The sequence below is a fragment of the Rhinolophus hipposideros genome (assembly GCF_964194185.1).
Source record: "Rhinolophus hipposideros genome assembly, chromosome: 2".
Lineage (NCBI taxonomy): Eukaryota > Metazoa > Chordata > Mammalia > Chiroptera > Rhinolophidae > Rhinolophus > Rhinolophus hipposideros.
Window position 1 is genome coordinate 8,355,701 of NC_138048.1, and position 25,473 is coordinate 8,381,173.

The 25,473-nt window shown below is 38.4% G+C and overlaps 1 protein-coding gene across 1 annotated transcript in view; it reads left to right on the plus strand.

Moving 5' to 3' along the window:
- Positions 1-793: 793 nt before the first annotated feature.
- The window catches only part of CPA3 (carboxypeptidase A3), a gene marked incomplete at both ends in the record, with an annotated part of 35,898 nt that continues 11,218 nt past the window's right edge, over positions 794-25,473 (plus strand). Inside the window, 9 exons of the mRNA XM_081063481.1 lie at positions 794-861; positions 953-1,028; positions 3,642-3,766; positions 19,189-19,291; positions 19,422-19,523; positions 20,556-20,657; positions 21,982-22,092; positions 23,002-23,092; positions 24,499-24,701. Of these exons, the coding sequence (XP_080919607.1) occupies positions 794-861; positions 953-1,028; positions 3,642-3,766; positions 19,189-19,291; positions 19,422-19,523; positions 20,556-20,657; positions 21,982-22,092; positions 23,002-23,092; positions 24,499-24,701 (981 nt within the window). The remainder of the gene's footprint in view (positions 862-952; positions 1,029-3,641; positions 3,767-19,188; positions 19,292-19,421; positions 19,524-20,555; positions 20,658-21,981; positions 22,093-23,001; positions 23,093-24,498; positions 24,702-25,473) is intronic.

A 25,473-nucleotide genomic window follows, 5' to 3' on the forward strand; every position in this document is an offset into this window, starting at 1 on the left:
AATTCAACTTTCAAAAAGCATTTATTGGGCACCTACAGCATGAAGACCCTGAAGATAGCAGCCAATGTACAAACATTTGAGCAACCATACCCTCTAGGAGTCCCCAAGCTGCCTTAGGCACAGGGGCTACCTCTGAGGACAGAGGGAGGAGAAGGGGAAAGGAGTGGGGATGTGGGTGCTTTAGCTCTTTCTGCAATGTTTACTCCTTTACAAAGAGAGGTACAGAGGAAAAATGGCAAAAGTATAACCATTATAAAATCTAGATGGTGAATACACCAGTGTTTTCCAGATGACTTAAAATATTTAATATAGTCAAAATATTTTATAATGTAAATGTTTTTAATTTGACAATTTACAATATAGCTTCAAAAACGTATTTTTCGTTAAGGACTAACCACCATGGTTCTGTGGCCAGATACTCAAATTCATCTCTGGTCCCAAGGGCAAATTTAAACCGATCATTCAATTCAGCAGATGGTAGAGTAGTATTTTAGAACCAAGAACCAGGTTCAAATTCCAGCTCTGTGAACATACTAGTTCTGCTAACTTGGGCACGTTATTTGCTAAAAAAAGAATTTGCCTCCCATCCCATCTGTAAAATGGGTATTCCCTATTGTAAGAGGTAGATGAATAGCACGCCTTTTAGCGTCACTGTTGCCATCCTAACCCTTACTCCCCAACCAGAACATTTCGTCATTTCATCCACCAGAACCCTAACAGGAAGTCAGCTGCTCCCTTAGACAAGAGCTGAGGCATAAAGCTGGCAGAGGGTCGAGACAGGCAAAGAAGGACCATGTGGCTCATTCTGCCTGTAGGTTTGATCGCTACCACCCTTGCGATTGCTCCCGTCCGCTTTGACAGGTAAGTGTCACCACTGCGTGTTCCCATCTCCGCAGGAGACCATTACAGAATGCCTCTTTACAGCTCACATTTGTCACCATTTGCATTAAAGGGAGAAGGTGCTCCTTATGAAGTCCCGGGATGAAAAACAAGCAAACCTCATAAAGGACTTGGCCCAAACCAACCAAGAAAGCAGTTAGAGAGAGTTTCTGGTTTCATCTGTTCTGTAAAAGCTGCTCCTTCTTTATTTTATTTCTAATGTCTGAAGACAAAGACAAGGGCAAGAGGCAGGAGCTGCTTGGATGATCCTGCCCATCACCAACCCTCGTTTTTGTTGTGGTTTTTCCCAGCTTATTGCTTGCACTTCCCTCCCCAAAGCTTTGCCAACGAGACATAGCTTTGCCATCAGGGCATATTTCTGACCCCTTTCCCAGGGCCTTTTCTCCCTCCCTGCAGTCTGTGCCCTTCACTCCCAACCTGACCTTCACCGGAGGCATAATAATTTCTGCTAAACTATTAACTGATAACATTAAGGACCTGGCTGATAATATCAAGATGTGACCCTTTCCATGAGCAGGACACTTGTAACGCTAGATGAGTCTTTTAAAATCCAACTGGCTAATATAATCATTGCATCACTGATTCAGCAGCTACTACACAAAAGGTAGATTGTGCCAGCCACCTTACACACATCATTTCAAATTCTCCAACAGATCTTCAATGGCAATGTCATAATTTAACCTGCTTAAAACAGAAGAATTGAAATTCAAAGACAGTAATGAAATGATCGAGATTCCACAATAAATGTAAACCCAGAACCAAACCTGGGATTTATTCTAGTCACACACACCCGTATCTCCACATCAAATCAATCAAAATTTCCACCTACTCTAACTCCCATTCAAATCCATATTTTTCTCTCCATTCCCCTGCCACTGCCAAGTTCCTATTGCTTCTATCTCTTACTGGGACCATTTCAATAGTCCCTTAACTAGTATGCAGGGTTCTTGACCTCCCTCCCACAAAGTCAGGCCACACTGCAACCCGACCGCTCTCTCTAAAACTTGATGGTTGCATTCTTCCATTTAAAGCTTTTTCATGAGAGGCAGCCGAGTATGGAAACAGAATGGTCTTCAGAGGTTCGAATCCCAGCTCTGTGTCTTTAGGCAGGTAGGTTACTTAACCTCTTGGGTCTCAATTTCCTCTGCATCAAATGGGATAATTCTCATACCTACTTCCTAACCAAGGTTGTTATACACACTAAGTGAGCTAATATTTGGGGAGTGCTCAGAAGTGGGCCGGGCCGTAATAAGCACTGGAGAAGCATTTTCTGTTGTTGCTGGTGTAGCCTGAAAGTCTTCAGGGTCTGCCAAACTGCCAGCCGCTGGAGTGTCCTCCTCCCCTCCCTCTTTCTCACCACTCAAACTCCATGAACACCAAAGACTCACCCACTGGGCCCTGCACACCATTTCTCATGGGGGAATGTCTCCTTCTTTCCTTGGCTAACTCTATTCTTTGAGACCCACTCAGGTGTTATCTCCTATAGGCAGTCTTCTCTGTCCATCACCTCTCACAACCTAGTCTGGGTTGCTTCTGGAGCACGTGTGCTTCTCCCTGGCATCGGTCAGCGTGGTGGCCGTGCACATGTGAGTGCAGCTACCTCTCACTGTGCTTCCTGCTTCTCATAGACCCTCTGTTGGCCTCTACAGTGGTGGCACTGGCTCTGGGCCCAGTGCTTAATTAATGCTCACAAAAGCTCATTGAGCCCTGGACTCTGGCTGCATTTACTTTACTGTCTGAACAGAGAAACTGCTCTGACGATTAGATGGCTGCCTCACTCCCCTTTAAATCATACTACATCACATGTCCAACTCAACTCATCTATAGCTTTTTGATCAAAATAAACCAGCTAATATTAATTAGTTTGTAGCAGTCTCATAATGAATTGACCTGGGGTAGAGTGGGATTCAACTCTGAAACAGCCCGGTAGACATGGCCGCAGCTTGGTGTAATGGCTAGAAATTGAGCATTTCCTTCACGATTGGTTAGAGAGTGGATCTTCACTTGCTTTCATAGCTGAGAATGCTTTTAAAGAACATCAAGAATTGGAATCTTCTTGAAGTTATCTTAATCTGAATGCTATCTTTCTGAGCCCATTCACCAAACTTCTGAACTTTTTAGCCAGAGGAAGAGAAGGAGAAGGGAATCACAGTTGTTAAGTGCCTGCATGCCCCACACCTCACAGCTATTTCAGGCTTCACAACACTCCCCATGGAGCCCTGTTACCTCACTTTTCAGGGGAGCAAACTGAAACTCAGAGTTTTAATAATTTGCCCAGGGATATACTGCTAGAAAAATGATGCCTTCTGTCAGACACAAACCTTCCAGGAATTCCAGAGTTCACAGGGACATCTGATTTTGAGGCCTGCGCTGGGAAGTGAGGAGGGGAGCCATATATTTAATTTATACTCCCAATTAGAGACAGATGCTGTAGCTAAATCAATTGTGAAACAACCCCAATCAACCCCAAGATGGTGAAAGCAAACAGATTAACTAAAAGCTGCTTTTCTTTTGTATTTACAGACAGTACGTCCTGCAAAAGTGATCAGTACAAATGATTTCTTTCCCAGTCTTGAACAGTTCTTAAATCTCTCATAAGCTGATTAAGAGTAAGGGTCCATACCTTAGTCACATCTAACCTAAATTCCTTTCATTGTGTATGACGCACAGTCACTTCTTAATGAATATGTTCTGGGTGAGCTAATAAACAGCTGTAACTAACACTGCCCCTGTCTACACAGCTTGACTTCTGGTATCCTGACGCCACCCACCACGTAGCTGCGAACGTGACGGTGGATTTCCGAGTTAGAGAAGGAGAATCCCAGTCCATCCAGTCTGCCTTGGATCAAAATCAAATGCACTCTGAGTAAGTCCTATTATTCAGTATTCAAAGGTGTTGGATACTCAACGTTTGGGGAGTCTGGAAATTGAAAGGGAAGTACTATTTTTAAATTGGGAAAGAAAACGAAAGCTCTATCTATGAGATAAAGTTACAGGTACTTCCAAACAGACTGTTGAGACCTGCTTATAGAGGTGACGAAATCAAACTTGGCCGCTCCATTTCCATCTTATGTTTGCTCTGATCTGCAAGAATAACAATTATCTACATGTGCCATCTCCAAACGCCAGCCCCTGTGAGGACGCAGTGCCCGTGTACAGGCAGGGATGGTTTAGCCACACTCGACACCCCGACAGGTAATCAACGTAGAGTTCAGGCGCTATGGTGACGACCAATACCATGTTTTTGTATTTGAATTCTCCTGATACATTAAAGGAGATCCAAATAACACGTGTTCATCTTTAAGTCAGAGACGAGGGAATGTAACATATATAGCAAATACATAGTTCTTTATGAAAGAAATTCTCCCTCAGAGAAAGCAAAAGCAATGCAATAGAATAAGACTTAAATCCCAGAGGAGAGAATTTTTGAATGGCCAAAGATGCCAAAGTGAGTCATTGTTGTTCCCCAGAGTAAAAATAAGGGGAAATTAGAATGTCTTGAGCAGCAGCCACAGGTCATGTGCAGTCTGGGCCCCGGGGCAGTGAACAAGGGACCCAGCGATGAACATGACAAGTCAACACAATATAGAAAACCAAATGTGATTTTATAATGTCAAACACTAAGCGATTTGAGGTACTAAGGGGTCCAGTTTTAACTCCCCCAGCCCTTGTCATCCTAGGGGTCCCCTCTACTGAGACCCTCACCCTTCCAAACACTGCTATGTAAGTACTAGTTCTTTCTTCCTGACTTGCTATTTCTGACCCCACTTAGTGCTGTAACTCCAAAGGCCCTTCTTCCAGCTGAGACAACGACCCTATAACATGTTGCAGAGTTGGATGTGCTGCTGCTCATCACAACTTGGCTGCATTTATGACATGGCAACAATATGCTTAGTAAATATAAACTCTACTAAAATTGAGAAAAGACATATGCAAGACAAGCAAACAAAAAGCATTTTAATGGCTTAAAAAGTAGCAGGCTGCTGTTGACCTCTGTCTTTGTTTTTGCTGTTTTATCAAGAGAGATGGGAAACAAATGGAAAAGTTAATAAATGGCGAGAACATATTCAAACTAAATTTATGCCAGCATTTAACTCTTTTTAAGTACTACATTGACATGGGCTCTTCTATGCTTCTATAAATTGCATCATTAAATTAGAATAGACACTTTATAAACATACCTCTAAGATCACAGAAGTAAGCAGTGCGTTATGGACTCTGCTTATGCTAAGGTTCAGAGGACATCTTGATTCTTTCACCTAAAAGACACCACACCTCTACTCTAGTGGTGACTGCGTCTCTGTTTTCACTCCACATCCAGGCTTCTCAAAGGTGTGCCTTATTACACTCTTCACTTTATTAACATAGACCTGACCAGGATTCCTATAATCAGGTGATCCTTGCAAAGCAGCCAACCCAAGCTAAAATAAATTTTAGTTTTGTAGAATTTGGTTTGAACAGCTGGGGAAAATGAAGTATTACGTTTTCCTTAATACCCTGGTAATGTCAACAAAAAGCTAATTGCTTGACATGAGTGTGGACAGTGGGATAAATCCCTGTGACAGAAGACACCTAGGCAGATGGCTTACATCCTCCCATTTTATCAAACAGCTCACATCAGCCCTCCCTCCTCTTTGCTCCTCTACAAGGCCTCTCCCACCCTGAAACAATTCTGACTCAAACAGAGGTCTAAATTCAGATCCTCAAAAATAGTGTGTTTTTCACTTTGTCTTAGGCCAAGATACTTCCTTGCTGCATCAAGAACCAAAGTGTTAAACTACCTATAAAAATTAGTTTATCTAATTAGGACATGCTTTCTAGAAATTGGTCCAAATTAGCCACCATTGTGGGAAAGCCACATAATTAGTTACCTTCCTCAGAAATATAAATATGTAAAGTGATCTGTGCCGACAAGAACTATTTAAAATTTCGTCTCCAAGTACTAATTATATAGATAATTTTATTTGCATATTAATTGCACGTATTACATGGTGTCAGTCAGTAATAGAAGAGGGTTCTAAGTACAGAAACATCTGGTTGGACCCAAGCACCAGTCTGAATAAAACCACACTAAGAGGCTGGTTTGACACAATGATTTACTTAGACACCCTTCATTAGACAGTGCATATAAACCACTATTTAGTTTAAAGCATCTGTGTGTGATGTTTTTTTAATTTTCAGAAAATCAAATTACAAAGACAGTTTTGATTTTAAAGTAGCATATTTGCTCCTTTTTTATTTACACTTTTACAAAATCATAAAAGTCCAAAACCATATATACATAAAACTGTGGAATAAATGTCTAAAAGAAAGCACATCCATTGAACTGAGCCTAAAGGGGCAGACACCATATTTAGATTCAGCAGTTAAAAACCTAGAGTTTTAGATGACTTTCTTTTATATTTTTGATATTTGTGTTTTAGTATTTTAGATACGTTTTAGACTATCTTTACTTTAGTACAAAGTTAAAATTAGAAAATAAATGAAAGGCAGTTCAGAAAAACACTTCTAATAGTAAAACTCAAATGATACAATTCAGTAGAACCTGATTAAGATCCACATAAGATTATGGAGGAATGCAAAACAGCCATCGGCACAGCCATCGGCCATCTCAACACCTCATATTAATACTAATAATATTCAGTTGGACACAAATTCATATTCCAAGTATATGCATGGTCCTATAAAATAAGTATTTCATCAAATAAATCATTCTCGTCTCATTCTTTTCATTTTCCTTCTGCTTTACGTTTTTATATATCACTTGCCCAAGAGTAAAACAAGTATGTTGCTACCTGCGACAGATATTGAAGAGATGTTGGTCATGGTGGAAAGTGAAAGACTGTGGTAGGTATGAATGTGGATTCTGGAGCAAGGCTGTTTAGTCCCATGGAAACCACGTATTAAACATTCACAATTTAACTTCTCTCCACCTCATTTTCTTCATCTTTAAAATGATGTTTCATGAAGATTGACTGGGAACATAAAATCACTCTTTGCCTAGTTCCTTTACTTCTATTAAATCAAGTAGAGGAAAGACCACCTATACATGTGTTTACCCAATTGTGTATGCATGCACGTGAGAACACACACACACACACACACACACACTGTGCAACAGGGGATAACAAGAGGCTATCACTAGATGCTCCTAGTGAATAAATTGATGCCTTAAAATTCATTATCCTACACAGAGGTATACCTCAGATGTGGGGAATTCCATGTCAGTGAAGTGCTGAATTTGATATACGCATATGATAACCCAGTTAGGGAGTTACTGGGGGCAAATGGCATCTTCTAGAAATCTGAAATCATGATTTTTGAGTAGCCCCTAACCTGCTGGGATGCGGGCATGGGGGAGGGGCAGCTGTCCAGACCAGTTTATAAGATACCATAACAACGGCTGTGCCTCTCTGCACGTGTATGTGCAGGTACACATGTGGGCATGGGCCCACGTACACACACACACACACACACACACACACACACACACACAATGTTTTTCCCATACATATATACCTATGATAAAGTTTAATTTATAAAATAAGCACCATAAGAGATTAGCAATAACTAATAATAAAATAAAACAATTATAACAATATCCTATAATAAAAGTTATGTGAATGTGGTCTCTCTCCCTCAAAATAATTGTTGAACTATATTCACCCTTCTTCCTGTAATGATATAAAATGATACAATGCCTACGAAATAAGATGAAATGAGGTACTCAGGAAGGCACTCCATTTAAAACTTACAAATTGTTTATTTCTGGAATTTTCCATTTAATATTTTTGGAACGCAGTTGACTACGGGAAACTGAAAGCACAGAAAGAGAAACTGCAGATAAGGGGGGACGACCATCCACTGGCCCACAGTGCTCCATTCCTTCTTTGTTCCCCTCTAAAAGCTGCAGAAGGAGGGCACCTTGAAATTGTCAAACTAGGATTCATCTTGCTCTTCTCTGAACTTCTTACTTGCTCCCTGATATTGAGACACAGGTTTCTAGGAGAGCTGGTCAGCCAGGCAAATTTTGCACAAGCCTCGGCAGACTAAGAAAAAGACAGGTCTGATGGCAATACCCAGAGATTCCATCCCTTGTGCTGGAAGCATTGTTACATAATGGTTCACAGCCAGAGGTCAGACATCTCTATGTTCAAATCCCAACTTCTGTAATTTACCAGTTGTGAGAACTTGGAAAATCTATCTAACCTCTATAAAAATGAGGGTGATAATGGTACCCAATTAATAGTGTAGAAGTGAAGATTAAAAGATAAAATGTAAATACCATGCTAAACAGAGCAACTAGCACATAAGAAAGACTGGATAAGCATTAGCCATTTATATCATTAAATCCTCAGTAATAAATATTTATCCTTTTACTTACATTTAATATATTTTTAATAATTTAAGCAAATCTTGGAGTGCTAAAATAATAGTTGAGAGAAAATTATTTGGTTATATCTGCCTAAATCTGGTTACTGGTTAGTGGAAGGCTCATGAAAATAACATCTGGCTCTAGTTCTTAATTTTCAACCTTAGGCTTAATTTCTAGTCCTATCAGCAACAATCTGGCACCATCCCGATGTCCTCGTTCAGCTGTATTTGTGGAAAGGTCATATTTCAGCTCACACAGTTTTCTTTTGCTGCTGTTATCACAAGAGCGAAATTGATGTATGTCTAAAAATAATTCTTAGATACAAGCTTCCTGTGACTAATTAATACTGCCTTATGTTACAAATCAACCTTTGGGACCACAAAATTTCTTCTTTGCCTGGTTCCTCTACTTCTATTAAGCAAGTGGAGCAAAAGCCACATGCCCTCTTTAGAGCTTAAAACAATTAATTAGGCTTGCAATGACCACCCAAAATATAATTTCCAACCTTCTCAGGCTTCATATGAGTTTTAGTGCAACATGTCCCATTGATTCCAAAATTGTTGTCACCGTTTCTTTTTCTCAAAAATCCCAGATTCACTGTAAGTCAAAAGACAAGCAAACAGTGAGGCACATATAATGTGCATAATAATGCGCTGGTCAGCCCTCTAATGACACGCAGTATTCGTGAGCAATACTTGGTCGCATGTGCTAAATCAGCTCTAATTAGGAGGAGACCTCATTCACGCTCTGCCTCCAAACTCAGGTAATCAGTCAATCAGCAAGAAGAAACAGACCAGAAGAGTGGGTGCTGCTGTGTCACAGTTCAATATCATAAGAAATTGAGGAAATCAGAGTCAAACAAGTACATACCATCAAAGCCTGGCTTAAAGACATGTAAAAATTGTGAAGTGGTTGTCAGTTTTGTGACTCATCTACACTATTATACTGAAGTTCACTGGATGCCTGTGGCCAAGGACCTTTCTTTCAGATTTCACTCAGTTTCATCCTCACCGCAGTCCCGGCTGGTATGTTAGGTACCATTGTAAAAGTGAGTACACTGAGAATCAGAGAGATAGTTAACCTGTCCAATATCACATTAAGTAGTAAGCAGACAAATGGGTTGGAATCCAGGAATGCCTGACCACAGAGCCTCTTCCCACTACATTCCTGCTTCCTTATTTGATAGGATTTATGGAAGTGAAAGAAAAGAGTACATGATACTGTCCTAAATGACTAGAAAAAATGTTTAAAAATAGACAGCATCTTTCTACATAGGACTCATTGCTAATAGAAGGGAAATACATATGTGTTTCATCAACAAAAGTAGGGTAATGCCTTTTTTTATATGAAGTCAATGAGAAGTGAGACAATCCAAATAAAGAAGTTGTTCAGATAAATACAACTTCAAAAAGTCCTTTGTTTTACATATTTCACAGAAATATTTCCATTATAAACCACAGTTCTCTACTCTGCAAAATAGAGTATACTGAATACAGTTTAGCTTTGGTTGAGCGATTATCAACGCAGATTTTCACACTGTGCCATAAGAGAATGATATCCTCAAGGGAATGATGTCCTTAAGTTCCCAAAATATGTTGGGTCATTTGGACTTATATCTGACCCCTGTGTTTCCTAAGTTCTTCTATCTATGGAGTTTTACTTTGTTTCTCTTTTGTTTTGTTTTTTGTTTTTTTGTTTTTTTTTTCTTGCTGTCAGCTATCATCTACTGATAGTATGCTTGCTTCCTGCGAGTCATTTTCCCTGTATCCAATGCATTTTTAGGTTAAACATGCTTTTTATAACTGTATCTAAAATAAGATGAACAAGACTTTTTTGTGAGAGTGTTTGTAAATCTCCTGTGGCTGCAACTTAATATTCAACATATTGAAGAATCTCATAAAAAAATTTTTTTTTTGTTTTTTTTTTTGTTTTTAAATATTTTTAATGTTTAAAAGTGTTTAAAGTTTGTAATTCCTAGTAGGAAAACATTATCTGAACAAATACCCTATGGCAAAGCACTGTAACATGTTACAGCTGCATTGGGACAGAGGGGTAGGGATCCTCTTCAAAGCACCCCAGCTTTCTTCACGAGAAGGTCAGAGGTACACTGGTTTGTATTATTGCAACATCCACTGGGTGATCTCTGTTGCTCTTCCTTCAGCCAGGGCTTTATTTGTTAGAGGGACATTATGCTTGACCTGCAAATTTGGCTGACAATTTACTGATGAGATTCATAACCTTTGGGTTGCTCTGATATTTTGACATATTTGCCTGGTTCTGGGCCACATCCTGGAAGACCACCATGACTTCTGGGTCCTGCATGGCTGCAAGAACCTCTGGATCCCTAAGAATTTCACTGAGCCTGGGCATTCCTGCCACTCCAGGCATGCTTCCTCCCATTCCAGGAATTCCCCCAGGAAAATTACCTGGCATTCCCCCAGGAAAGCCACCTGGAAAAGAGCCTTCCTGTGCTCCTGATTGTCATCTGGCTTCTTCCTCCCTCTGGGCTCTCTCACGTTCTTTCTGAGCCTTCTTTTTTTTTTTTTTTTTTTTTTTTAATTAATTTTATTGGGGTGACAATTGTTAGTAAATTTACATAGATTTCAGGTGTACAATTCTGTATTACATCGTCTATAAATCCCATTGTGTGTTCACCACCCAGAGTCAGTTCTCCTTCCATCACCATATATTTGATCCCCTTTACCCTCATCACCCACCGCCCACCCCCTTACCCTCTGGTAACCACTAAATTATTGTCTGTGTCTATGAGTTTTTGTTTCTCATTTGTTTGTCTTGTTCTTTTTGGTTTATATACCACATATCAGTGAAATCATAGGGTTCTCTGCTTTTTCTGTCTGACTTGTTTCACTTAGCATTATTCTCTCGAGATCCATCCATGTTGTCACAAATGTTCCTATATCATCTTTCCTTAACGCCGAATAGTATTCCATTGTGTATATGTACCACAACTTCTTTATCCATTCATCTATCGAAGGACATTTTGGTTGTTTCCATGTCTTGGCCACCGTAAACAAAGCTGCAATGAACATTGGCGTACACGTGTCTCTATAGAGAAATGCTTTTATATTTTTGGGGTAGATACCCAGGAGAGCGATTGCTGGGTCATATGGTAATTCTATTCGTAATTTCTTGAGGAACCTCCACACTGCCTTCCATAGCGGCTGCACCAGTCTGCATTCCCACCAACAGTGTATGAGAGTTCCTTTTTCTCCACAGCCTCTCCAACACTTGTTACTATTTGTTTTGTTGATGAAAGCCATTCTGACTGGGGTGAGGTGATATCTCATTGTGGTTTTCATTTGCATTTCTCTGATGATTAGTGATGTTGAGCATTTTTTCATATGTCTATTTGCCATTTGTATATCCTCTTTGGAGAAATGTCTCTTCAGGTCCTCTGTCCATTTTTCAATTGGGTTGTTTGTTTTTTTGTTGTTGAGTTTCATGAGTTCCTTGTATATTTTGGATATTAGCCCCTTATCAGAGGAACTGTTTGCGAAAATCTTCTCCCATTCAGTTGGTTGCCTCATTATTTTGTCAATAGTTTCTTTTGCTGTGCAGAAGCTTTTCAGTTTCATATAATCCCATTTGTTTATTTTAGTTTTTACTTCCATTGCCTTTGGAGTCAAATTCATAAAATGCTCTTTGAACCCAAGGTCCATAAGTTTAGTACCTATGTTTTCTTCAATGCAGTTTATTGTGTCAGGTCTTATGCTTAAGTCTTTGATCCATTTTGAATTAATTTTGGTACATGGTGACAGATAGCAGTCCAGTTTCATTCTTTTGCACGTAGCTATCCAATTCTGCCAGCACCATTTATTGAAGAGGCTGTCTTTCCTCCATTGTATGTTTTTAGCTTCTTTGTCAAAAATTATCTGTCCATATTTATGTGGTTTTATTTCTGGGTTCTCAATTCTATTCCATTGGTCTATGTGTCTGTTTTTCCGCCAATACCAAGCTGTTTTGATTATTGTAGCCCTGTAGTACAAGGAAAAATCAGGGAGTGTGATACCTCCAGTATTGTTCTTTTTTTTTAAATATTGCTTTGGCTATTCGGGGTCTTTTGTGGTTCCAAACAAATCTGATGATTTTTTGTTCTATTTCTTTAAAAAATGCCATTGGGATTTTAATGGGGATTGCATTAAATCTGTATATGGCTTTGGGTAATATGGCCATTTTAACTATGTTGATTCTTCCAATCCATGAGCACGGAATGTCTTTCCATTTCTTTGTGTCTTCTTCAATTTCTTTCAAAAATGTCTTATAGTTTTCAGCATATAAATCCTTCACATCCTTGGTTAAGTTTATTCCTAGGTATTTTATTCTTTTTGCTGCAATTGCAAAAGGAATTGTTTTTTCTATCTCTTTTTCTGAGATTTCATTGTTGGTATATAGGAAAGCAATGGACTTTTGTACGTTGATTTTGTAGCCAGCAACTTTACTATATTCATTGATTGTTTCTAATAGCTTTTTGGTGGAGTCTTTAGGGTTTTCTATGTATAGCATCATGTCATCTGCAAAGAGTGACAATTTAACTTCTTCATTCCCAATTTGGATGCCTTTTATTTCTTTCTCTTGCCTGATAGCTCTGGCGAGGACTTCCAACACTATGTTGAAAAGCAGAGGTGATAGGGGACAACCTTGTCGTGTTCCTGAACGTAGAGCAAAGGGCTTCAGCTTTTCACCATTAATTATGAGGTTAGCTGAGGGCTTGTCGTATATGGCCTTTATTATGTTGAGGTATTTTCCTTCTATACCAATTTTAGTAAGTGTTTTAATCATAAATGGATGTTGTATCTTATCAAATGCTTTTTCTGCATCAATTGATAGAATCATATGATTTTTGTCCTTTATTTTGTTTATGTGATGTATCACATTGATGGATTTGCGAATGTTGAACCATCCTTGTGCCCCGGGGATGAACCCCACTTGGTCGTGATGAATAATCTTTTTAATGCATTGTTGTATTCGATTTGCTAGAATTTTGTTTAGGATTTTAGCATCTGTATTCATCAGAGATATAGGTCTGTAGTTTTCTTTTTTTGTGTTGTCCTTACCAGGTTTTGGTATCAGGGTAATGTTGGCCTCATAAAATGAGTTAGGGAGTACTGACTCTTCTTCAATTTTTTGGAAGAGTTTGAGCAGGATTGGTATTAGATCCTCTTTGAAGGTTTGGTAGAATTCACTGGTGAAGCCATCTGGTCCAGGACTTTTGCTATTGGGAAGGTTTTTGATGACTGATTCAATTTCGTTACTGGTGATCGGCCTGTTAAGATTTTCCAGTTCTTCATGATTCAGCCTTGGAAGGCTATATGTTTCTAAGAACTTGTCCATTTCTTCTAAGTTATTAAATTTGGTGGCATATAGTCCTTCATAGTATTCTTGGATAATCCTTTGTATTTCTGTGGTGTCCGTGATAACTTCCCCTTTTTCATTTCTGATTTTGTTAATTAGTGTCTTCTCTCTTTTTATCTTAGTGAGTCTAGCCAAGGGTTTGTCGATTTTGTTAATCTTTTCAAAGAACCAGCTCTTTGTCACATTAATTTTTTCTATTGTCTTTTTGTTCTCTATTTCATTTAGTTCTGCTCTGATTTTTGTTATTTCCTTTCTTCTGCTGACCTTGGGTTTCGCTTGTTCTTCTTTTTCTAGTTTTTTAAGGTGTAACATGAGGTTATTTATTTGGGATTTTTCTTGTTTCTTGAGATAGGCCTGTAATGATATAAATTTCCCTCTTAAAACTGCTTTCGCTGCATCCCAAAAATTTTGGTAGGATGTATTTTCATTGTCATTTGTTTCTATGTATCTTTTGAGCTCTCCTCTAATTTCTTCTTTGACCCAGTCGTTCTTTAAAAGTATGTTGTTTAATCTCCATGTATTTGTGTTTTTTCCTGCTTTCTTTTTGCAGTTGATATCCAATTTCAAAGCTTTGTGATCAGAGAATATGCTTGGTATGATTTCAATCTTCTTAAATTTGCTGAGGCTGATTTTGTGTCCCAATATATGGTCTATCCTTGAGAATGTTCCATGTACACTAGAAAAGAATGTATAGTCTGATGTTTTAGGATGAAGTACTCTATATATGTCAATTATGTCCAATTCATCTAATGTGTCATTTAGGGCTGCGATTTCGTTATTTATCTTCTGTTTGGATGATCTATCCATAGCTGTCAATGATGTATTTAAGTCCCCTAGTATAATTGTGTTTTGGTCAATTTCTCCCTTAAGTTCTGTTAGTAGTTGCTTGGTATATTTCGGTGCTCCCTGATTGGGGGCATAAATATTGATGACTGTTATGTCTTCTTGTTGTATAGTCCCCTTTACCATTATGAAATGTCCATCTTTGTCTCTTGTTATCTTTTTCACCCTGAAGTCTGTTTCATCGGAAATCATTATGGCTACACCTGATTTTTTCTGGGTACCATTTGCTTGAAGTGTCAATTTCCACCCTTTCACTTTGAGTCTATGCTTGTCCTTGTAGCTGAGATGTGTCTCTTGTAGACAGCATATGGTTGGGTTTAGTTTTTTGATCTAATCTGCTACTCTGTTTCTCTTTATTGGTGAGTTCAGTCCATTTACATTCAGGGTGATTATTGATATGTGAGGATTTCCTGTCATTCTGTCTTTAGTTTTCTGGTAAGGCTGTGTCTCCATTGTTTCTTTGCCTTTTTGTTGTTGTCTGTTATTTCTGTGTGGTAGTATTCTATGATGTTTCCCTCTGTTTCTTCTTTTATTACAGTATATATTTCAGATTTGGATGTTTTTTGAGTGGTTACCCTTGAGTTTATGTAAAAGAAAGTTTGATATTTAGAGTATTCCAGTTTCTTCAGTACGCTTACTTTCTCTATTCCCATATTCCAGTTCAGGCCTTTACTCTCCCCCTTTTTATGTTTCGGTTGCCACAAGTTGTCCCTGTTGATGGTGGTCTAATAGCCTCCTTTAGTATTTCTTGTAGTGCAGGTCGTGTATTAGAAAATTCCCTCAGCTTCTGGATGTCTGGAAAGGTCTTTATTCCTCCTTCATATCTAAAGGAGATCTTTGCTGGATATATTATTCTTGGCTCATGATTTCTCTCTTTCAATAGTTTGAATATTTGGTTCCATTCCCTCCTAGCTTGTAGAGTTTCTGCTGAAAAATCTGATGATAATCTAATGGGCTTTCCTTTGTAAGTTACCGTCTTCTTTTCCCTGGCTGCCTTGAGGATTCTTTCTTTATCATTGATTTTAGACAGCTTCAATACAATGTGCCTTGGTGAAGGCCTGTTGGGATTGAGGTAATTAGGTGTTCTATTTGCTTCTTGGATTCGAGGATCCAGTTCTGTCCACAAGTTTGGGAAGTTCTCATCGACAATTTGTTTGAATATATTCTCTGTTCCCTTCCCTCTTTCTTCTCCTTCTGGTATACCCATTATTCTTATATTGCTCTTTCTGATGGAGTCAGAAAGTTCTTGTAGAGTTCTTTCATTTCTTTTAAGTCTCAAGTCTCTTTCTTCTTCCCTCTGTGTAAATTCCAGGTTCCTATCTTCGATGTCACTGATTCTTTCCTCCATCTGGTCAACTCTACTACCTAAGCTGGATATTTTATTGTTAATTTCTTCTATTGAGTTCTTAATCTCCAGAAATTCTATTTGGTTCTTTTTCAAGATTTCAATCTCTTTTGTAAAATGCTCATGGTGTTCTTTGATTGTGTTTCTGAGTTCATTAAACTGCCTTTCTGTGTTTTCTTGCATCTCGTTCAGTTTTTTCAGAATTGCGATCTTGAATTCTCTGTCATTTAAATCACAAAGGTCCATATCTCTAAGTTCCTTTTCTGGAGACTTTTCACTTTCTTTCTGAGCTATCTTGTTGCCTTGGTTATTCATGGCAATCACTGATTTACTATTTCTCTTCCTAGACATCTACAGGAGTGTCTTCTGCAACAGGTTGATAGGTATGCGAAGAGCTTTTGGAGTTCCAAAGCTGTTTCTGCACCAGATTCAGAGCCCGTTTGTTTCAGCAGTTCTGTTTACTCCTGCAGGGATCCGCCCAGATAGGTGGGGCCAGGGGCGGGGTGAGTTGTGAGAGGTGGCCCAGAGCAATGGCGGCGACCACCACCATAGCCGGTCCTGCTTCCACAGCTCCCTCCCCTTTGCCGGAACTAGTTGAGCTGCGAATCTGTGTCTGCGGTCCACAGTTCTCAGAGCAGCAAATATTCTGTCCTTTGATCCAACACTGCTACTTTATCGCTTCTAGCACCGGGTAGGTGGGGGCGGGGCGAGCTCTGGGAGGGTAGGGAGGGGGCGGCTAGTCTCCGTGCCTAAGGCTTCCGTTCTCCGCTCGGCAGTGAGGGCTTAAACCACCGATTTCAGCCCTCTTCCCTCAGTCTTCGCTCCGAGGTCTGCCGGGAGCATTGGGTTCAGCGGTTTTATATGCTGCCCCCTCAGCCCTGTGGGCCGTAAGCGGAGCCCTAGCAGTCCGAGTCCTTCCCTCTCCTGCAGTTGCGGAAGATCCGGGCGCAGCGGGCTCCGAGCACTGAGCTAGGTCTGTGTCCTGCGCCCGCGCGGCTCCGTCTCCTCACTTCTCCTCTCCCTCCTCCCCCGCTCGAGCGATTCACCCACCTGGAGGTGAATTCAGTAGTCGGCCTCTTCGTCTTGCCTGTCTGCTGTGCAAGGAGTCCTTTGTGGAGTTATTGTTGTCCGATTCGTTGTAAATTCCAGGGGAGCGTTACAGAGGCTCACCTCACGCCGCCATTTTTTTTCGTCTCCCTCATAAAAAATTTTAATGCAACCATATATCAATGGACAATAATTGGATCACATAAATAGACACTGCCATATTAATCTCAAAATGGCAATCAACATTACACTTAATGAAGAAAGATTTTCTTATTAAAATGAGAAAAAAAATAGAACACCCTTTTTCACCACTACTATTTCCATTGTTTAGAGAGCTTAGCCAATGCAATAAAGAAAAACAAAGAGTTATTGGGAAAAAGTAGAAAGTACAATTTTTGCAAAAGATATAACTACACAGAAAACTCTAAAGATATAGAGTTTAAACTCTAAAAAATGTTAAACTTGTTAAACTCTAAAAAAGTCTTGGAATTAAAAGGACAACTTTTATACTAATACAGTGACTAATAGATATATATAAGCAAAGCAATAAGTTTTTTTAATATATCAGTAATAACCAGTCCATGTGTTTAGGGGGGGAAAAGTCACTCACAAGACTAATAAAGTATATGAATATATAAAATTTTACTGAAAAATCAAAGCTACAGTACGGTTTATTATTAATAAGATTCTTCTCAAATGTATTATAATTTAATACAATTCTAATCAAAAAACAATGTTTCTAATAATTTAAAAACAATTCTGACATAACATTCATTAAAAACAGGTGAAATCACTCAAAAATTTTGAAAACAATGTAAGGAGACACAATGAAATATTAAAATTCAATATTAAAACCATAATTAAATATGATTTAGTGCTTATATAAGAGTAGGAAAACAGATCAATAGAGAACAATAGAAAATCCCTAAACAGACTAAAATATTTGTGTGTCTGATGACAACGGTATTTTTGAAACATAAATCTTGAAGTCAGACAAGTTGGCATTGAATGCACAAATCGTATTTAAACTTTCTCTTTTTTTGTATTCCAGAAGTTTTTGTTTTGTTTATTTTTTTTTTCAGTTTCAGGTATACAAAACAATAGTTACGCATTTACGTATATGTATTTAAACTTTCTGAACAACAATGTCCCCATCTATAAAATGGTGATAATATTGATGAGGTAAAATAAAACAGTATATATAAAGCAGTACCTGGACCATATTAAATAAATGGGTGCGCAGGTGAAAATGTCAGGTAGATAGTTGCATGTGCAAGCCACAAAAGAGGTGGGGGAGGAGGTTAGGGATAGGCAGTTCAGAGGAGAGGCCAGAACTGGAGATACAAATATGCACAACTATCAGGTCGCCATTAGAGCCATGGGATTCATGAAGTGATGAGATGATGAGGTGAGATAACTCGGCAAGAGATGAAAATAGGTTATGAGGGTAGAGACGTCAGGCTTCTGGATCCCAACACTAGCCTCCCAATCATTCTTCCTGCATCTTATTTCATCCTCTCCAAACCAGCCTAGCCAAATTCTGGGACTGGAGCCATGGGCGAGTTATTTAAACACTTCATGCCTCAGTTTTCTCCTCTGTAAAATGAAGATAATAATCTCATGTGAAGATTAAATAATTTAATGTGCATAAGTTAGTTAGAGCAATGACTGGCCCATGATGAGTGCTAAGTAAGTACTTACTATCATTATTACTCAAGTTTCTCCCAGCTCTCAAAGTGTGAAATGATAAGAGACAGTAAGTAGATTTGTGCATAAGAATATCCTTTGTTGCCTGTGTTGCATGTTTGTGAATGTACGTGTGCTTTGAAGAAATGTTGGGAGTGACTCTAGATCAGGGCTGACCAATAGCAGTGTAATGCAAGCCATGTGTGTAATTTTAAATATTTTAGTAGACACAGTAAAAAAGTGAAAAGCAACAGGCAAACTTAATTTTAAGAAAATCCAACATATGCAAAATATCACTTCAACATGTAATGAATATAACTTACTAATGAAATATTTTACATGTACAGCAATCTCTATTTTTGGACAAGCCCTATTTTAAGTGCTTTATAACCATGTGTCCCTGTAGACTATTATATTGGACAGCACAGCTCTAGATAAATGGGAAGATAATGAAGCCAGGCACATGACATGTCTAAAGAAAATCGTTAGTGAATAATCAAGAAGCAGAGAAAACCTGATTTAAGATAAAGAAAAAGGAAGAGAAAATGTCTGCAAATGAAAGATAATTTTGTTTTTCTTCCCCAGTAAATGTGTATTTTATCATTCTCCCGTCAAACAGAATCTTGATTCATAATCTACAAGAAGAAATTGAGAAACAGTTTGATGTTAAAGAAGATACCCCAGGCAGGCACAGCTATGCAAAATACAATCACTGGGACAAGGTACAGTATATAATGCCTGTGCTTCCAAAACAAAAGAAAAAAGAAAAAACGGGTTATCCCCAACATTTGCTGCCAGCTGTCATTTAGCTTTCTTTTTTTACTAACTCATCAAATTGGTTTTGCTCTTAAGATTGTTGCTTGGACTGAAAAAATGGTGCACAGGCATCCTGAAATTGTCTCTCATATTAAAATTGGAACTACTGTTGAAGATAATCCACTATATGTGCTCAAGGTAAAAATAATACAAGAACTACTGATTTTTAATATTGTTGAAAAACATAAATTTAAAAGTTACTTTTTGAAATAATTTTGATGCAATAAAAAAATCTTTAAGAAAAAGAGAGAGAGAACATGTATGCTCTAGACATCCTTTCAGCAAGAGAAGTCACAAGTTGTTTTAGGTGGAACTAAGAAAGTCACGGATTAAACCATTTGTCAGGCACAATGGACAAACCCAGACAAATATCTTATCCTGTATCTTTATTATAAGAGTTTATGATGTCTCTGGTGTATAAAACAGTTTTCCATCTGTTAAAATTCAGTGAAGCTGATGACTAAACTGTCATGAAAAGAGAAATTTAAGAATTTTAAAATCATAGGATCCCAGTTAGTGAGGCATTTCAACCCCATGTTGATGGGAGATTCTTCCCTTCTCTAGCCATGCTGACAATTGTCATTCAGCTGCTGCTGGATTTCTGTACATCCAAACACTGCTCTCTGCAGCATCCCCTTCATAAATGGGAAGCCCTTCCTTACCCTGAACTCCCATTCATTCATTCTCTCCAACCAGCCAAAAGAAATCTAACTTCTCTTCAAATGACAGCCCTTCCAACATCCAGCCACTATTCCTCTTCCCCACTGCAAACACAGCTATATCCCCGGTATCTGAAAACAGAAAAACAAAAGAAAATGGCAGAAACAGAAGCTACTTTATAATCTATTTCTCAGACCAAAGAATGTTAGCAGTGAAATAAGAAAAACAATAGATTGTGATAAAAAAATAAAAAATAAAAAAAAAAACCCTAACAGCAACTCTGACACTAGGGAAAACTTTTGAAAAATATGCTATGTAATCGATTATGAATTATGAATAGACATTTAAGAATATAAGCCACGGTCCTCCCCGAGAACAGTATGTGCTTATACATTCATTCAACAGAAGACAGGGGAAAGAATTGCTTTGAGAATATGAATGAGTTATTGGACAAAAAGGGATCAATGTGGGAATTCATGCAAATAATTTCTCAACTTCATTTTTAAATAGATTGGGAAAAAGGATAAAAGAAGAAAGGCTATTTTTATGGACTGTGGCATTCATGCACGAGAATGGATCTCCCCAGCATTCTGCCAGTGGTTTGTCTATCAGGTAAGTGAGTTGGAACACTCATCCAATTCTGCTTTGATTGTCAGGTCTCTCGCACTTCACTGAGTGGCAGCCCCTCTCGCCCAAGGAGAGCAGTTCCATTTAACTAGAAGAGGCCACGTCTGGAGCTGTCAGGGAATAAATAAACGCTCTGGATTTCACTCAGCACTGTTTTTATGAAATTGACACCTTCCTTCCAACTTCTTAAAATCCAGCTGACAGTTCTTAAAACTAAAATATTTTTTTTTTTTTGTTACAATAGGAGAGCTTTTCCTAGAGTTAAGTATGGAAAATCTGAAACTATCTTACTGTTACAACCTACAAATGTGGCCTTTCTTCAGTAAGCTCCATGCGCAGACCTTTAGTTCCTGATTAGGTATCTTACTGGTCACACGTGCCCTTGGAATTTTCATACTTAAATTTCCTTTCCGAGGTAAAAATAACTCACTTTTTTTAGTTTATGTTTGTTTCTCTTCTCACTCCATTATCTATTGTATTCTGACGCCTGCTATCTTTTAACTTTCTCTTTCCACAGTTTTTGCACACAACACACTGACGGATTGTGCCTGACAATGGCTTTTTGAGCACAGAGAATTTCACTAGGAATGAATTTGCTACGTAGTAGAACTGATTTATCCCTGTGGTTGTTTTACCTCTTCTAGCTGAGGGCCCAGAGCTCCCCATACTCAACCCATAAAGGAATACACGTCACAGGACCACAAGACATCTCTTGGCTCCGATGTAGATGTACCTGGAAGAGATTTTCCAAGAAAGGATACACATTAGGTAGCCATAGGAAGTCCAGATAATTAGAGAAATTTCAGTCAGCTGGGAGGAAAACAGTTGATTGGTCAATTTCTAAATACTTGAGTTTTTTATTAATACAGCATTTTTCTTTAATCCTTTAATTTATGAATCCTTTCCAATATTTACATATTCCGATGCTTACAGATCAATCCATATTTACTTAAAGGATGTGAGGGGAAGAATCCATTTAAAACATGTTGCACTGTTAATTTTTCATGTGGACTCTATTCTTCCTATGAAATTATCTTGCGTGCTACATTTGGAATGCTACAAGTCCAATATTAACTGATCCTTTAAAGAATGTTCGGGTCAATTAATTTCACTGGTCTGAATAAGTGTCATGTTTTTCTGTCGTTTATATGGGTCATTTATCTTTGTGCAGTGTAGGGAAAATGTGTTTGAAATCATGTAACCTTGGGCAAATGAATTAAGAACTGGTAGTTATTACTATTATAACCACAGCTTTCCACAGGGTTGCTAAACTTTACACCAATTGCTTAATTTTCTCCTATCCCTACAGGCAACCAAAACTTATGGAAAAAACAAAATCATGACCAAGCTCCTGGACCAAATGAATTTTTATGTTCTTCCTGTGTTCAACGTTGATGGGTATATTTGGTCATGGACACAGGTACTCTTCTGTAATTTTTTTAAATAACATCATTTACTGGCTTTAATGCACACCAATTGTTACGCATTAAATTTAAGATTTGGGAAACTAGTTAATTCCAATTCAGAAAAGTATATTTTTAAAAATCTTAATTTCAGACTAAGGCAAGCACCATATCCTAGTGGTGTAGGTGTCCTTGAAATAGCATGAAATTTTTGCTGCTGAAACTAGTAATATTGAAAAATGAAATAAAGCAGTAATGATAAAGGAAATGTATGTTATATGATATGGCAAAGGCATATTCTAGCTAGGAAGACAAGTCACTTGAAGGTATTATGAACACATTGACTTCAAAGCAAAAGTCACTGTAATCCATCCACTTGGATCCAAATTGGGACAGAATTTGAGGATGAATAATTGTATCAAAACGTAAGTAAAAGAGTACCACAGATATCCATGTGTCTTTTAAGAGGATCATTTCATTGCCCTCTATTGCTAAACAAGATTAACAATGAACTATCAGGCAAATACCATCACATCAAGTTCTTTTCTGAAAATTATGCTCCAATAGTTACAACGTGACCTTTATTATATCTGAATCTATAAATGGTGAAAAATGTAATGAAGTTATAATTTAAATTATAGGTAATTTCAGAACATTGTTGATCACTTTCTAATACTGAGAATTAATCAACAGTTTTTAAAACTAACTGAATGATTTGATCGAGTCCTCAGAATATTAATATAAAACACAATGTTTCTAAAAATATTACAAGTTATAAGAAAATGTATTTTCTTTATAATAAAGGGCTTCAGCTTAACTAGATAGATTTCAAATAAAGCTGTAGACACTTGCAGAGAGGATCTGAAATAATCACTGAAAAACGCAACCTGATCTGTTGTAAACACTTCCATCATTCAATCCTGCAGAACAGCATGTGGAGGAAAACTCGTTCCAAGAACCAAAACTCCAAATGCTTTGGCACTGACCTCAACAGGAACTTTAATGTCTCCTGGAACTGTGAGTTGACTTGGTCTCAAGGAAAATAACTATAAATAGTGTTTAGACACCAAATTGAGTTAAACCACCTACTTATTTCAGTAAAGATGTGTTTTCCCTGAGTGAGTTAGTTTTCTAATCTAAAAGTGAAAGATAATCATCACTACTATAGAAGTATTATGAATGTTTTGTTGTATGGGAGGAAGTGGATCGTAGAGTTGTTTATCAAACCATCTCTTACTTAACATATATAGATTGCCAAAAATCAAGCACCATCCAGATGCACAAAAATTCAGATAATCTGAAGAGAGGTCTGTCACGCAGGAGACCCTGCTCGCTGCGCCGTTTGTCGTGCGGGGCGACCGGCGGGGTCTCAGCTCCCGCTCCCCACATAAGAATGCAGGACATGGTGAGGCCAAAAAGGAACACCCAAGGAGCCATATGTAGGGGAGTCATATTACTATATTATTGCTGGCGGCATCCGCCTCTCTGCAATCCGCTCTTGCTAGCCCCCATTCTTTTCTGCTAGCGTAGCCACAGCCATTATATTAGTGGCCAATGGCTTACGGGTTACAGCAGACGGCCAACTAGCCACAGCTGATGGCCATCTGATCACAGTTGATGGCCATTTACTATCCGAGCCAGCACCTTTCTATGTGAGGTCGAGAGCCTGGAAACTGTTTTTGGGGGCTTTGTCCCCACAAGGTCTCAGGTCCCTCCTTTTCCTGGTCTGATAAAAGTTGAGAAATACCAGTTGTTAAAACCAATACACAGGTAGATCTTCAGATGTTTAGTGAAAATAAATATCTGAGGCAAAGAGAGTAAAAGGTTTAATGGAAATGCAATGAATAAGCAGAGGCCTGCCACATCAGATACACTGTAGTTGCTACACAAATAGAAATTTTTCATTAGATATATTCAGGAAAAAATGACCAATACCCCAATTTATAAGTTTGTACTTTACCGAACTTTGTTGAAAATATCACTTCAACTTTATAATTCTAGTCTACCCAAATGAATATAACAATAGCAGCTATCCCTAAGTGAGAGTTAGCTGCCTGCTGAAACAGGTTGAAGAAACCGGGGCTCAAAGAAGGTCATTTACACTAGACCCGGGCAAGTTAGAGCTGGAGCTGAATTGGAATTGGGATCTAGATGGCCGCAGACGCTGGGCGCTTCTGATGTATTATTCTTGTGACCCTGCAAAAAGGAGGAAAACTAAACAAGGCTAAGAATATTCCAGGGGACTGTCCGTGACACTGAATTGTGTGTACAAAGTGTGTCTGCAGTAACTGCGGCACCAGAGGCATTGACGCAGCCCTGTAAGCCTGGGAGACTAAAACGTGGGAAAAATTTTGTGAGCCTACATCAGAAGGGGGGGCCGTACTGATGGGGAGCAGACTGTGAACTCTTGCACGTCCTCGCAGCTTTTCCTAACACCGAGAGCCCATGTCAGGAGACATATCGGGGCCCCGCACCAGAGTCCGAGAAAGAGACCAAAGCCGTCACTGACTTCTTCCGAAACCACCTGAACTCAATCACGGCCTACATCACCATCCACTCCTACTCCCAGATGCTGCTGGTTCCCTACGGGTATACAACAGAACTGCCACCGAATCACAAGGAACGTGTATGTCGAAAAAAGCCTGTGGTTTACGCATTGACACCACCAATGACTTTTAGTCTGTTCTACGTTTGTAATTTGGTTTATGTGAAAAGAATTCCATGCTTTAATACCAAAGAACAGAACTAAGGAAGCTTACCTTGGAGTTAAAATCATAATCCTTAGATTAATTTTTCATGTGATAAAAGTATAGAGATAATAAAATCTTTCAATGTGATTCTAAGATAAAACCAGCAGGAAGAACTCTCTAAGCAGCCAGAGTAGAATTACATTACTACACAGATAGTTGTGTACTTAAATGTTTACAATGCTTCATACTGTAAAACCACACATAGCAAAAGCCTAATAGAACAGCAAATACAACTGCTATGTATTCCTGTCCCCAAAATACTAGATTTAAGGAGACCTACTGTATTTTTATCCCCCTGATCAATTTGGAAATGATATTAATTCTTTTAGTAACCAAAGAATATTAGTGAATCTTCCTCTCACTAAGAACACAGTCTTTCCAGAACAATGATCCACTAAGCATCCTTTTCCTTTCTAAGAAAACTAATTTATGTTAGCTTTAAAAAAAAAAAAAATCTACATATGAGTTTAAATGAATCACAAGAATTGGCAGTGTGAATAAATGAATATCCATAAAAAGGGGTAAATATTTTAAATTGATATAGAAGAAAAAAAATAAAGCAGATAGATGAAATTCAGTGTCCCACATCCCATTATGGTTGACAAATATAACACATTCAGTAAAAGTCGTGGTTCAAATACTGCCTCA